The sequence below is a fragment of the Nomascus leucogenys genome, chromosome 13 (genome assembly GCF_006542625.1).
Source record: "Nomascus leucogenys isolate Asia chromosome 13, Asia_NLE_v1, whole genome shotgun sequence".
Taxonomy (NCBI): domain Eukaryota; kingdom Metazoa; phylum Chordata; class Mammalia; order Primates; family Hylobatidae; genus Nomascus; species Nomascus leucogenys.
In genome coordinates, this window is record NC_044393.1 from 93,399,919 (window position 1) to 93,413,293 (window position 13,375).

General features: G+C 37.5%; 1 protein-coding gene across 1 annotated transcript in view; it reads right to left on the reverse strand.

The window, feature by feature from the left end:
• TPK1 (thiamin pyrophosphokinase 1) overlaps positions 1-13,375 on the reverse strand; it is a 398,550-nt gene that overhangs the window by 315,284 nt on the left and 69,891 nt on the right. Inside the window, exon 2 of the mRNA XM_030826376.1 lies at positions 12,869-12,940. Coding sequence (XP_030682236.1) covers positions 12,869-12,940 — 72 coding nt within the window. The remainder of the gene's footprint in view (positions 1-12,868; positions 12,941-13,375) is intronic.

Below are 13,375 nucleotides of genomic sequence, written 5' to 3' on the forward strand. Positions count from 1 at the left end.
ATCCCCTTTATCATTTTTTATTGTGTCTATTTGATTCTTCTCTCTTCTTTATTACTCTGGCTAGTGATCTATTTTCTTAATCTTTTCAAAAAACCAGCTGCTGGATTCATTGATTTTTTGAAGTGTTTTTTGGTGTCACTATCTCCTGCAGTTCTGCTCTGATCTTAGTTATTTCTTTTCTTCTGCACTAGCTTTTGAATTTGTTTGCTCTTGCTTCTCTAGTTCTTTTAATTGTGATGTTAGGGTGTCGATTTTAGATGTTTCCTGCTTTCTCCTGTGGGCAATTAGTGCTATAAATTTCCCTCTAAACACTGCTTTAGCTGTGTCTCACAGATTCTGGTATGTTGTGTCTTTGTTCTCATTGGTTTCAAACAACTTATTTATTTCTGCCTTAATTTCATTATTTACCCAGTAGTCATTCAGGAGTAGGTTATTCAGTTTCCATGTAGTTGTGCGGTTTTGAGGGAGTTTCTCGATCCTGAGTTCTACTTTGATTGAACTGTGGTCTGAGAGACTGTGTGTTATTATTTCTGTTCTTTTGCATTTGCTGAGGAGTGTTTTACTTCCAATTATATGGTCAATTTTAGAATAAGTATGATGTGGTGCTGAGAAGAATGTATATTCTGTTGATTTGAGATGGAGGGTTCTGTAGATGTCTGTTAGGTCTGCTTGGTCCAGAGTTGAGTTCAAGTCCTGAATATGCTTGTTAATTTTCTGTCTCATTGATCTGTCTAATATTGACAGTGGGGTGTTAAAGTCTCCCACTATTATTGTATGGGAGTGTAAGTCTCTTTGTAGGTCTCTAAGAACAGGCTTTATAAATCTGGGTGCTCCTGTATTGGGTGCATATATATTTAGGATAGTTAGCTCTTCTTGTTATGTTGATCCCTATACCATTATCTAATGCCCTCCTTTGTCTATTTTAATCTTTGTTGGTTCAAAGTCTGTTTTATCAGAGACTAGGATTGCAATCCCAGCTTTTTTTTTCTTCCATTTGCTTGGTAAATATTTCTCCATACCTTTATTTTGAGCCTATGTGTGTCTCTGCAAGTGAGATGGGTCTCCTGAACACAGCACACTGATGCGTCTTGACTCTTTATCCAATTTGCCAGTCTGTGTCTTTTAATTGGGGCATTTAGCCCATTTATATTTAAGGTTAATATTGTTATGTATGAATTTGATCCTGTCATTATGATGCTAGCTGGTTATTTTGCCCATTACTTGATGCAGTTTCTTCATAGTGTTGATGGTCTTTATATTTTGGTATGTTTTGCAGTGGCTGGTACCAGCTTTTCCTTTCCATATTTAGTGCTTCCTTCAGGAGCTCTTGTAAGGCAGGCCTGGTGAGATTTTGTACAGCTGATTTTGCACTATAACAGCAGAGTTGAAGAGTTGTGACGGAGACCACATGGTCTGCAGGGCCTAAAATATCTACTATCTGGATCTTCACAGAAAAACTTTCCCTCCCTGTCTATGAGCTGAGGGCATAATCATATAAGCCTTAACACTAACATTCAAGTCACCAAACATACATATGCCTGGCACACACTACACAAATATTTACACTGTTTGAATTATCTGCTTGAGTTTAATTCCCAGCTTTTCCATTTACGGGAACTGTGAATGAAAACTGGCCATTCAATCTTACAGTGCCTCAGTCTACTCATCTGTAGAATCAGGATGATAATGGTATTGATCTCACAAGGGTGACAAAGGATTAAGTTAGTTAATCATGCAAAGCTCTTAGAGCACTACTTGGCACATGATAAGTACTATCTGTGTGTTGGCTACTGTTAAATGTAGTAGGTTCATAATAGTCATTAGTCGAATGCTGAATGAATTAACTAATGAATTAATATATTTGAGAGATAAATTCTAAGACAGTAATTTACTGAAAAACATGGTGGTAGTTAATGGTAAGAAGCTTGTGGATGAAGTAAATTCAAAAAAGAAGATATATCATTTAATTGTGATAGAGGAATATCACCAAAACTGACACTGAACACAAAGATTAAGTCATTCCATCTTATCTGAGTGAATCCTGGGAAAGGATTCACAGGCCTTCTTAAAAATCTCACAATATTTGTATGACAATACCTAGAATGATTAAATATTGATTTCAATAGAAATGGGCCATCATTTTGGGGATGGGAATAGAATTTACCTCTGGCCTCATAAAAAGAAATATGTATTTTCATCTGTACCACCAATATATTAAAATGTCTTATGTATTTAAATAATCTTTCTGCAGTCCCCCAAATATTTCTGTATGACTGAGAAACATCTTTTCTGCCAGCCTTATTTACAGAAACTACAGCTTGTACATAACTGTTTTGTTCAATGGACCTGAACCAAGCATGCAAATTGCTCATCAGATCTTTGGCTCAATGTTCACTTAAATGTGCTCAAAGCATAAGTTCTATGAAACACTAAACACAGAAACAGACACAAATAATGTCAATTTGGTACTTTAATACAACTATAATAGATGAACTATTACAGAATTCCAATTCTAATGAATAAAGCTACTCAATTCTCGAACAGATGCCTCCGAGATCATTCTAACTGAAATTCAGATATCCTTTTAAAGCCCAGCATTTTCCAGGTGAAGTGACCTCCTGCATCTCTGCCTGGATGCATTTAAATGATAAAAATGTACATGGCAGTCTGCCTGTTCATGTACTCGTAACGAGCAAATCCCTAAAAGCTACATTCATGACAACTACTTAGATAACAAGGAAGCCTTACCTAAAGGTATCACTATTTTACTTCCATAGAGATTCTGCCACTAGATATGCCAGAGTGCACACTATTCAGTTCTTTTAAACATGTTCAAAAATAGAATATTTCTTCCCCCCACAGTTCCTCTTCTACCAGCATAAACAAGTGTTTCAGCTCATGGTTTCTCCCATGTCACCCCATTCAATTTGTTCCAGACACCACCTGTAAACTCTAAACACAGAAAGAATGTAGACCAGACTTTCAAATGTCTGTCTCCCAGTGAATTGGAAGAGAGGATGGTTTTTGTTTTTTAATTATACTTTAAGTTCTAGAGTACATGTGCACAATGTGCAGGTTTGTTACATATGTATACTTGTGCCATGTTGGTGTGCTGCACCCATTAACTCGTCATTTACATTAGGTATATCTCCTAATGCTATCCCTCCCCACTACACCCACCCACGACAGGCCCCAGTGTGTGATGTTCCCCACCCTGTGTCCAAGTGTTCTCATTGTTCAATTCCCACCTATGAGTGAGAACATGCAGTGTTTGGTTTTCTGTCCTTGCGATAGTTTGCTGAGAATGATGGTTTCCAGCTTCATCCATGTCCCTACAAAGGACATGAACTCATCCTTTTTTATGGCTGCATAGTATTCCATGGTGTATATGTGCCACATTTTCTTAACCCAGTCTATCATTGATGGACATTTGGGTTGGTTCCAAGTCTTTGCTACTGTGAATAGTGCCGCAATAAACATACGTGTGCATGTGTCTTGATAGCAGCAGGATTTATAATCCTTTATACCCAGTAATGGTATGGCTGGGTCAAATGGTATTTCTAGTTGTAGATCCTTGAGGAATCACCACACTGTCTTCCACAATGGTTAAACTAGTTTACAGTCCCACCAACCATGTAAAAGTGTTCCTATTTCTCCACATCCTCTCCAGGTATTGTTTCTCCACATCCTCTCCACCTATTGTTTCCTGACTTTTTAATGATCACCATTCTAACTGGTGTGAGATGGTACCTCATTGTGGTTTTGATCTGCATTTCTCTGATGGCCAGTGATGATGAGCATTTTTTCATGTGTTTGTTGGCTGCATAAATGTCTTCTTTTAAGAAGTGTCTGTTCATAACTTTTGCCCACTTTTTGATGGGGTTGTTTTTTTCTTGTAAATTTGTTTAATTTCTTTGTAGATTCTGGATATTAGCCCTTTGTCAAATGGGTAGATTGCAAAAATTTTCTCCCATTCTGTAGGTCACCTGTTCACTCTGATGGTAATTTCCTTTGCTGTGGAGAACCTCTTTAGTTTAATCAGATCCCATTTGTCAATTTTGGCTTTTTTTGCCATTGCTTTTGATGTTTTAGTCATGAAGTCCTTGCCCATGCCTATGTCCTGAGTGGTATTGCCTAGGTTTTCTTCTAGGGTTTTTATGGTTTTAGGTCTAACATTTAAGTCTTTTTTTTTTCTTTTGAGATAGAGTCTTGCTCTGTGTGTCACCCAGGTTGGAGTGCAGTGGAACGATCTCAGCTCACTGCAAGCTCTGCCTCCCGAGTTCATGCCATTCTCCTGCCTCAGCCTCCCAAGTAGCTGGGACTACAGGCACCCGCCACCACACCCAGCTAATTTTTTTGTATTTTTAGCAGAGATGGGGTTTCACCGTGTTAGCCAGGATGGTCTCGCTCTCCTGACCTCGTGATCCACCCGCCTCAGCCTCCCAAAGTGCTGGGATTACAGGCACGAGCCACCACGCCTGGCCTAACATTTAAGTCTTTAATCCATCTTGAATTAATTTTTGTATAAGGTGTAAGGAAGGGATCCAGTTTCAGCTTTCTACATATGGCTAGCCAGTTTTCCCAGCACCATTTATTAAATAGAGAATCCTTTCCCTATTGCTTGTTTTTGTCAGGTTTGTCAAAGATCAGATGGTTGTAGATGTGTGGTATTATTTCTGAGGACTCTGTTCTGTTCCATCGGTCTATATCTCTGTTTTGGTACCAGTACCATGCTGTTTTGGTTACTGTAGCCTTGTAGTATAGTTTGATGTCAGGTAGCGTGACGGGAGAAGAGCATGTTATATCCCCTCATGATCTTTTCTGCACCATGGACGTTCCTTTCCATAGAACCCAAAGCAGCTATCACTGTAAAACTGAAAGCTCAAAAGCCTCAGTTTTCCCCAAGAATTAGTACTATTTAAAAAGTTCAAGTTATTTTTAAATCTATAATCATATACAAATGCTCAGTGTAAATGTTCTTTAATTCACCTATATTCAATTAAATGGCATGATCTTAAAAATAAGATTCTAGAAGGAATCAATCTTGGAACAAAGTATTACAAAAGAGAAGCAACATAGAATGACAATTTAAATATACATAGGAGAAACAATAATATCTATCTAACATATAACATTATGTAGAGCCTATAGTAGGGCAGGGCAAAAATATCTGTTTCTATATATTACTATACACTATGCAATGTGGGAAAAAAACGAAGGTGAACCCCACCATGTTTCTCTGGCTGCTTTCCCAAGCTTACATTTTCAGATGTCTTTAAAACTAACTGATTAAATGTATATTACAAGTGAAATAGAAAGGAAAAAAAAAAAAAGAAACACCACCAAGGAGAAAAGACCTTAATTACTCCGTAACAAATATATTACCAGGAAAGTAAATATTTGTTAAAAATGAAGATGTCTGTGTTTCAGGAAAGGGCATTTGAGACCCAAGCGTTTTGACTGGGAGAATGATACCACACCTTCTAAAGAACTGGGCACCAACAACTATAAGAAAAGAAATGCAAAATGTTGACTTCACCTCTAGTAAATTGTCTGTTTTGAAGTTCTACTTACATTTTCTAGTTTTATGTAATAGCCCACCACTTGGTTAGTATAAAAATAGAATTCTTTGTGTTTTTTTTTTTTAATTTTAGTTTCTTTCACTAAGGGTACAGTATCATAAAAGATACTACTTAGCCTCTCTAGCAACGATAATTATTAGCAATGTGCTGAAACTCCTCAAATTATCCACACACCAGGCCCACTTCACTGAAGCAGACAAAAGATAAAACTGTGTGTTTGTTTGTGTTTGTGTATCTGTGTGTGTATGCATATGCAAGTGAATTAAACATGGAGCAAACACTCAAAAAACATACATAAAATGTTGAATGTTAAAAAAGAAAACATAAGTAGCCATACAAACTTGGCAGTCACTTTCTGGATACATTAAAAATTGACATACCAGTTGGACAGAGATCTAAATGGCATAAAGAGTGAAGTAAAACAGACAGTTGAAATGTCTATACTAACTGCCATGAAGCACACAGAGTCACATGGTCTTACAATCACCAATTCAGGGGCATTTTTCTATTTAGTAGTAGTATTTCACTTATTACCCTGTTCAAAATTACATTTAAAAATCATTTCATGAGAAATAATGAAAAGTAAAATTAAAAGCATAAAACAAAGATAATGACAGAAATAACAGTTCATGGGTCTGGGCACGGTGGCTCACACCTGTAATCCCAGCACTTTGCGAGGCCAAGGTGGGCAGATCACTTGAGGTCAGGAGTTCGAGACCAGCCTGGCCTATGGCAAAACCCTGTCTTTACTAAAAATACAAAAATTAGCTGAGCATGGTGGCGGGTGCCTGTAATCCCAGCTACTGAGGAGGCTGAGGCAGGAGAATCACTTGAACCCAGGAGGTGGAGGTTGCAATCGTGCCATTACACTCCAGTCTGGGCAACAAGAGTGAAACTCCATCTCAAAAAAGAAAAAGAAAAAAAAATCAATATATATATAGTTAATGGGGACTGACATTTTTTATACCAAACTGTGAGGTTTTAACTTTTAAAAATGCACGCATGGTTCTATAATTAAAGATGAAAAATCTAAGGAAAAACTGAAGAATTTACATTTATGAAAATAAGATTAATGGCTGGGCACAGTGGCTCATTCCTATCATCCCAGCACTCTGGGAAGCCGAGGCAGGAGGATCACTTGAGGCCACGAATTTGAGACCAGCCTGGACAATATAGGGAGACTAAACCTCTACAAAAAATAAAAAATTAGCGGGTATGTGGTGCATGACTGTAGTCCTAGCTACTCAGGAGGCTGAGGTGGAAGGACTGCTTGAGCTCATGAGGTCATGACTGCAGTGAGCTGTGATCATGCCACTGTACTCCAGCCTAGGTCACAGAGTGAGACAGTGTCTCAAAAATAAATAAATAAATAAATAAATAAAGTTAATCTACAGTTCTCATAAACAAGTTATTTAACAAAAAGGATCCAATATATGACTAATCTCTTTAGACAATGATGTCAGAAGACAATGGTACTGCTAACTTATATATCCTTCTATAACTAAAAGATGCACCCTATCATAATATCTTAATAGACAAAGAAGATATATTCAAATGATACATTTACTGGCATCTTAATTGTCAAGGGCATGAAACCAAAAAGGCAAAAAAAAAAAAAAAAAAAAAAAAAAAGAAATACATTTTTGCACATGCACTATAACAAAAGGAGAGAGTAATGAAAATATCAGTTCTGATGGGGTGTACCAGGAAATATCAAGTAAGTACAGCGGAGTCATAGAACAGAGAAAAAAAATGTGAGTGACAAAGCTCAAGTTTAACAGAATTAGAAAAGGGACCCGACTGAGACTGAAGACCAAAGAGGAATCTGGGGAAAGAGAGAGAAAGAGAGCGCACGAGGAGGCGCAAGCATGTGCCTGCAGCCTGCTAACTGGTCCACATCAGCGCAAGAGGATTTCTAGGACCTGTCTTTGGCTGCATGAAAGACAGGCAGTGACCTTCCCCACTTGTCAGGATGACCCACAACAGCTACCAGGGCAGTCTCACAAGAACGAAGAAAACACCATCAGCTAAGCACTTTGTATCCATTTTCAAGAAGTTCATCCTCAAGGAAAGATAAGGTGACATTTGAGAAAATCTATCTCTACCTGGGGAAGCTAAAGAAGCTTTTGGAAGAGGTGGCATTTGAGCTGGACCTTAAAGGATGGGTGAAAGTCTGCAATATAAATAAGTAAAAGTCTATTTTCCGCAGAAAAAAAGTAAATGGCAGCTCTATTTAGATTAATCATTAAATACACAGGAAGGGGTAGCCATGGAGATGAGGCCAAAGGAAAACGCTATGTTGGATATACATTTTTGGGGGGACTGGCCCTTCCAGGGTCAGCTTAAAGAAATCACCTTAAGGTGATTTCAAAATTTCAAAGTTATCCTCAAAAAACACGTTTCCCTTAAAATTCCTCTAACAGGAATAATGCATACAATAGATAAAACAGGATTAAAATAGTAACTGATACCAAGCATATTAAAGCATAACTATCTATTCAACCAATCTATACACGTAAAAGTGACAGGTATCTGATTTCTCTATTTTAATGAGAAAAAAACACATGAGACACCAAAATTGGGATAAATAGGTCCCACTAAATAGAGAAGAATGAAAAAGGAAAGATAAAGGAAAACTTTAATATAAAGTTTATAGGGTATAAAACTTTATATAATATAAAGTTGGTTGTGTTTAACTTAATCAAGTGAAAAGAGGCTTACACAAAAGCCTGGGGTACATAATTTAAGAAGGAAAGAGTTTGTCACAAAAAAAAACTAAATTGAAGTAAGGTGCTTTATAGCAGATTTCTACCTCATTTAAAACAAATCTAATGCCAATACTAACACTAGCACAAGATTAGCATAATTACTATGGCAAGTCTATTTAGTCTATTAAAAACTATTTAGGTAGAGTGTTTTCGTTTTAAAGAAAAGCAAATGGAAATGAACGAAGTAGAGTCAATTAACCAACTATTACAAAAATATCAATTCTTAAGAAGCAGGGGCATGGCTAGTTCATTCTAAGCACTTGTAGCTTGGGCAGACAGAGCTTTGGACATGCCGTCACAGGAATAGGCTGCACTTAACAGACTCCAACTCTCAATTCTAGCCACTATCATGTCTCTAGCAACCAGCCCAATGCCTGACACAAAAGGGCCTCAACTAGTGTCAGTCAATAATAAATGGAACATAACTAATGCTATAAAACCAAAGACCTTGCTTATACTTTAATTCACGAATGCTACTTGTGCCTCTTTTTAATCTGTAAGACCTGCCTGATATGTCAAATATTTTATGACTTCACTGTCAATGAAAATAAGTATGCTGCCCATACCCTGAGGTGATCTTAAGGATGACGGTAAAAGAATCTGATCATCTAGCCATAATCTAATTAACATGATCACCACTGTCCTGTAAATCATGTGGAAAAAGTGGAGAAAGGCTGTGAAAACATGCTAACAATGAGGATATGTGTTAAGCTGAACTCCTAGAAACCTCATACACAGTCACTCAATATAACCTTATTCCAGTATGTCTGTTTTTCATGATGTTTTGTAGCACAGAGATCTCCACTACTAACTCTGAGAACGCTGTCAGCACCGTGACCCCAGTCAAGAATAACTAACCTACAAGAAATAGGCAGAGCCCTTCTAACATACGTATCCCTACTTTTGCACTTATCACATATTTCAGGAAGAGAAAGAGACGTCCTGAAATAAAGCCTGACTCAAAATATTTTTAAAAACATGTTAGTAGCTGGGCACGGTGGCTCAAGCCTATAATCCCAGCACTTTGGGAGGCCGAGGCAGGCAGATCACGAGGTCAGGAGTTCAAGACCAGCCTGATCAACATGGTGAAACCCCATCTCTACTAAAAAATACAAAAATTAGCTGGGCGTGGTGGCACATGCCTGTATTCTCAGCTACTCAGGAGGCTGAGGCAGGAGAATCGCTTGAACCCGGAAGGCAGAGGTTGCAGTGAGCCGAGATCGTGCCACTGTACTCCAGCCTGGGCGACAGAGCAAGACTCCATCTCAAAAAAAAAAAAAAAAAAAAAAGTTAGTAAATCTAAGACCAATAGCAAGTCACAAATACCAATAACCTCTGATATTACAGAAAAGTTAGATATTAACTCTACTTCAATCTACCCATCTTTCTATTTACCCATCTACCTACCTAAGTGCTTACTTTATCATCAAACCAAACGTAGAAAATGCTGGAACAGGTAGAGAGATATGCTCCAAGACTTCTAACCAAGAAAATCACTAAACTTCATGATATATAAAAGAGAAAATACATTAAAACCTCCATAATTTTAATCTCTCTTGAACTCCCTCCTTAGGCATCTAAGCTAAATCTCATAACTCATATTGTTAGAGTAGGTAGTTAAGCAGACATGAGCACAGCAGGAGAAGTCCCCTCCCCAGGAATGTCAGGGGACCATAGGTGATGGTCAGGCAATTGTTAAACTGTTTCTCTAAAATAATTAGTGGCAGCCAGCACCAGGGAAAGGCAACCTCCCAATAGATAGCAAACACCTGGAGCTGGTGATCAGCTGCTTCCTTGTAAGGTCTCTGGAGTTGGGCAAGGAGGCTCAGCATGCACACTGCAAGAGGCAAAATGGTGGAGTTTAACTGGTATATGATCTTCCTCTAGGAATACTTGACTGGTAAGGGGAAAAAGGCTCACATGAGCATGCACACAACTTTAGGAAACACACAGAGCATGTGGCCCCTCCCAAGTGCTGGCTGGCCACTGGGCCACTGGCCTGCTATGCATGCAGACAGCCTACCCTAAAGGAAGAATCAGGGGAGAAGAAACACAAACCCCGAACTACGGCCATGTATAAAACCCCAAATCAAGGTCCAAACAGGGTACTCGGATCTCTCAAGTCACCCGCTTGGCCCTCTTCCAGGTGTACTTTGCTTCCTTTCGCTCCTGCTCTAAAACTTTTTAATAAACTCTCACTCCGGCTCTAAAACTTGCCTCAGTCTCTCCCTTTACCTTAAACCCACTTCTGCCCTCAGCTGAATTATATCCCTGAGCAGGCAAGGATGGGGTTGCTGCAGACCCATACGGATTCGCTGCTGGTAAAAATATCACCTAACCATTGCAGGAAGAAACTTCAAGATAAACTTTCAACATAGTCTTTTCCCTGAAATGAATCTCAGGAAACATCTACTTAACAGAAGTCCTTGGCATAAAGTGAAACTGCCAGTTTTATGCAGGAGTCTTATATACTATGCAACACTCTTCAGATTTCTCTGCATTTTGAAGCTTGCAACCATTTTAACAGCCCGGTCTTCATCCCTTCATTTCAGCTCTTCACAAATCTTTGTATCATAGAACAGAAGTTACAGAAAATGTTGAGCACATGGGTTAAAAGGTAATGGGGACAGCACCCCCAAGCCACTTGCTAATACCCCAACCCATAATACTGTCTCCTCTCCCAAACTCTCAATGCTGCCCTATCCATTTTCCTAAGCCTTTCCTATGTTAAGATTAACAACTCAAGCTCAATACTTCCCTATTTTGTTTCCTTTACTCGGAAGAAAAGAAACACAAAAGGGGACACCACAAACATAAAAAGCACAGCTTCTGTTAAGAGAATCACAAAAAACCTACTCTTTAGTATTTATCAATAGGCCTGCTTCTTACAATGGTTAAAGGCTCCAGAACACCAAGGATTATCCTAGTATATACGTGAAAGAACTTAACATCTCAATAACCTAAAAAAGACAAATTATTTTGGAAATGAGAATTAACTAGCCATTTCAGTATACCTGATACTTCAGATACCTTTGGTTTTTTTTCATGTACAGACTGATCCTTATAGAAAAACTAATGAAATGAGGAACTTCGGTCGGCTCAAAAATCTACATCATTCACAATATGTGCAAAATTAAGACCCTCAACTCCCCTAAACCTAACAGACTTCTTTAGATGTAGCTTTGAATATTCAGGGTCTCCAACGGTTTGCATCAATGGTTATTCTATTTCTAATGTTTGCAATAAAACAGTCACTCACACTCTCCCCAAACAATATAAAATGTGATATAATAAATTCAATTAGAAAGGATATACCTAACCATTTTAGTATTTTCTAGCAATATAAGCCATACCAAATTCATTCTTTCATTGATTGTCATTAATAGCAATTATGTGACAGACACTGTACTAGGCACTAGAGACACAGTGACAAAAGACATTACAGCCATTCATATAACTACCTGATTAGTGGGGTGCTAAGAAAGAAAAGTTAATGGTTAAATAATTTTTATGCTTTGAGAGAAATGTTAGTACAATTGTAATGTGAAATTTTAAGTTCACTAACTTAAACATAGTTCAATTTAGAATACCAAGAGTTTTCACTATAATTATATTAGACCAAAAAAAGTTCTTTACACAAAAATCACTTGTGATAATTTATTCCCTCTAGTATCACAACTATCTCAACTACAGATGTGAGCTTATTCACATATGAGGTTTGCATTCTAAGAAACATAAACATAATGTTGAGAATACTAAAGAGTTCTACGATGGTAAGAGAGAATCAGGAATTGCAAAAATATGCATCAAGGCATCAAGAATCAAGTTCTTCTGCCTATCTACCTTGGCCTAAAACTTCCACTGACAACTCAACAAAAATGCTCCTTGGGGAAAAAGAAAAACAAAAAAACTCATGGTTTCATGGGAGAAGAACAGAGATTCAAAACAGTAAATGATATTGAACATTATTTTCCAACCTAGAGATAATCCTATAAAAGTTAAAGAATAATATAAACAGTTAATGAAGACTGTTTCTTACACAAAACCTTCCAATAGTATCAATTCTGTGACACTATCCCATCTTTAACTGTATTTTTTAGCACCCCAAGAGGTTCTTACGTACTAGCATCATCTTCTTTTTTGATTTTGCAAATCTAATCACCCTGCAGATATCTTATTGGATGCTGCAACAAATGAGGCATGTGGATGCTTTTCTGCTATCACTGGTGCCAAAAATAATTTACACTTGAACAAATACTTGTTGAGGATTCAGGCTTAATATCCACACTGTAATTCTGAAATACGGTACGGTATTCCGTCCTTCGGGGTCCATGCTTTGGAAATCACATTTAAACAATTTAACAGAGAAGCGGTAATAAGTTATTCTAATCATTAATAATTGAATCACCTTATTATGAATTCCACTTTTTAGTCAGGTTTCAGGGTACTTAATAATCATGTTGGTCAGTCCCAAATAAAGTAAGAAAGCAAAGAAATAGAAATGCTAATTAAGATTACCTTTATTCCAAAGATGACGAAAATAGTTGTCCAAAGGCTGATTAAGAATTACAAGGCAGTACTTCAAATTCCCTAGAGAAAAAAAGAAAGCAAAATAAAATAGATAAGTGAACTGAGTCTTTTGTTCCCCTTATATGAGTCTAAAATCATACCCTACTAGTACAGATTTTCAGTATACACAGAACTAAAGTTCAATCACAGTGAATTCCCCATACCTTAATTTTAAAAGGCATCATACATTAACAGGTCCTGTTTTACTTAGTATATCTGTCACATTACTATACTGTTGAGCAATGTATCACAGAAACAACTGGGTAAACTTTTTGTAGGGGGTGAGGGGCACAAATGTTCTTGATATGAATTCTCATCCTTCCAATATATACACTACTTTGACACACCTATCCTTCTACCTGGCTAGTTTTATATCATCCTGACCTTATTTATCAAATGGTACGGGTCTAGTGGGTGTATATTTTCACATTCATTCTATTCTTTTTCTTTCTTTCT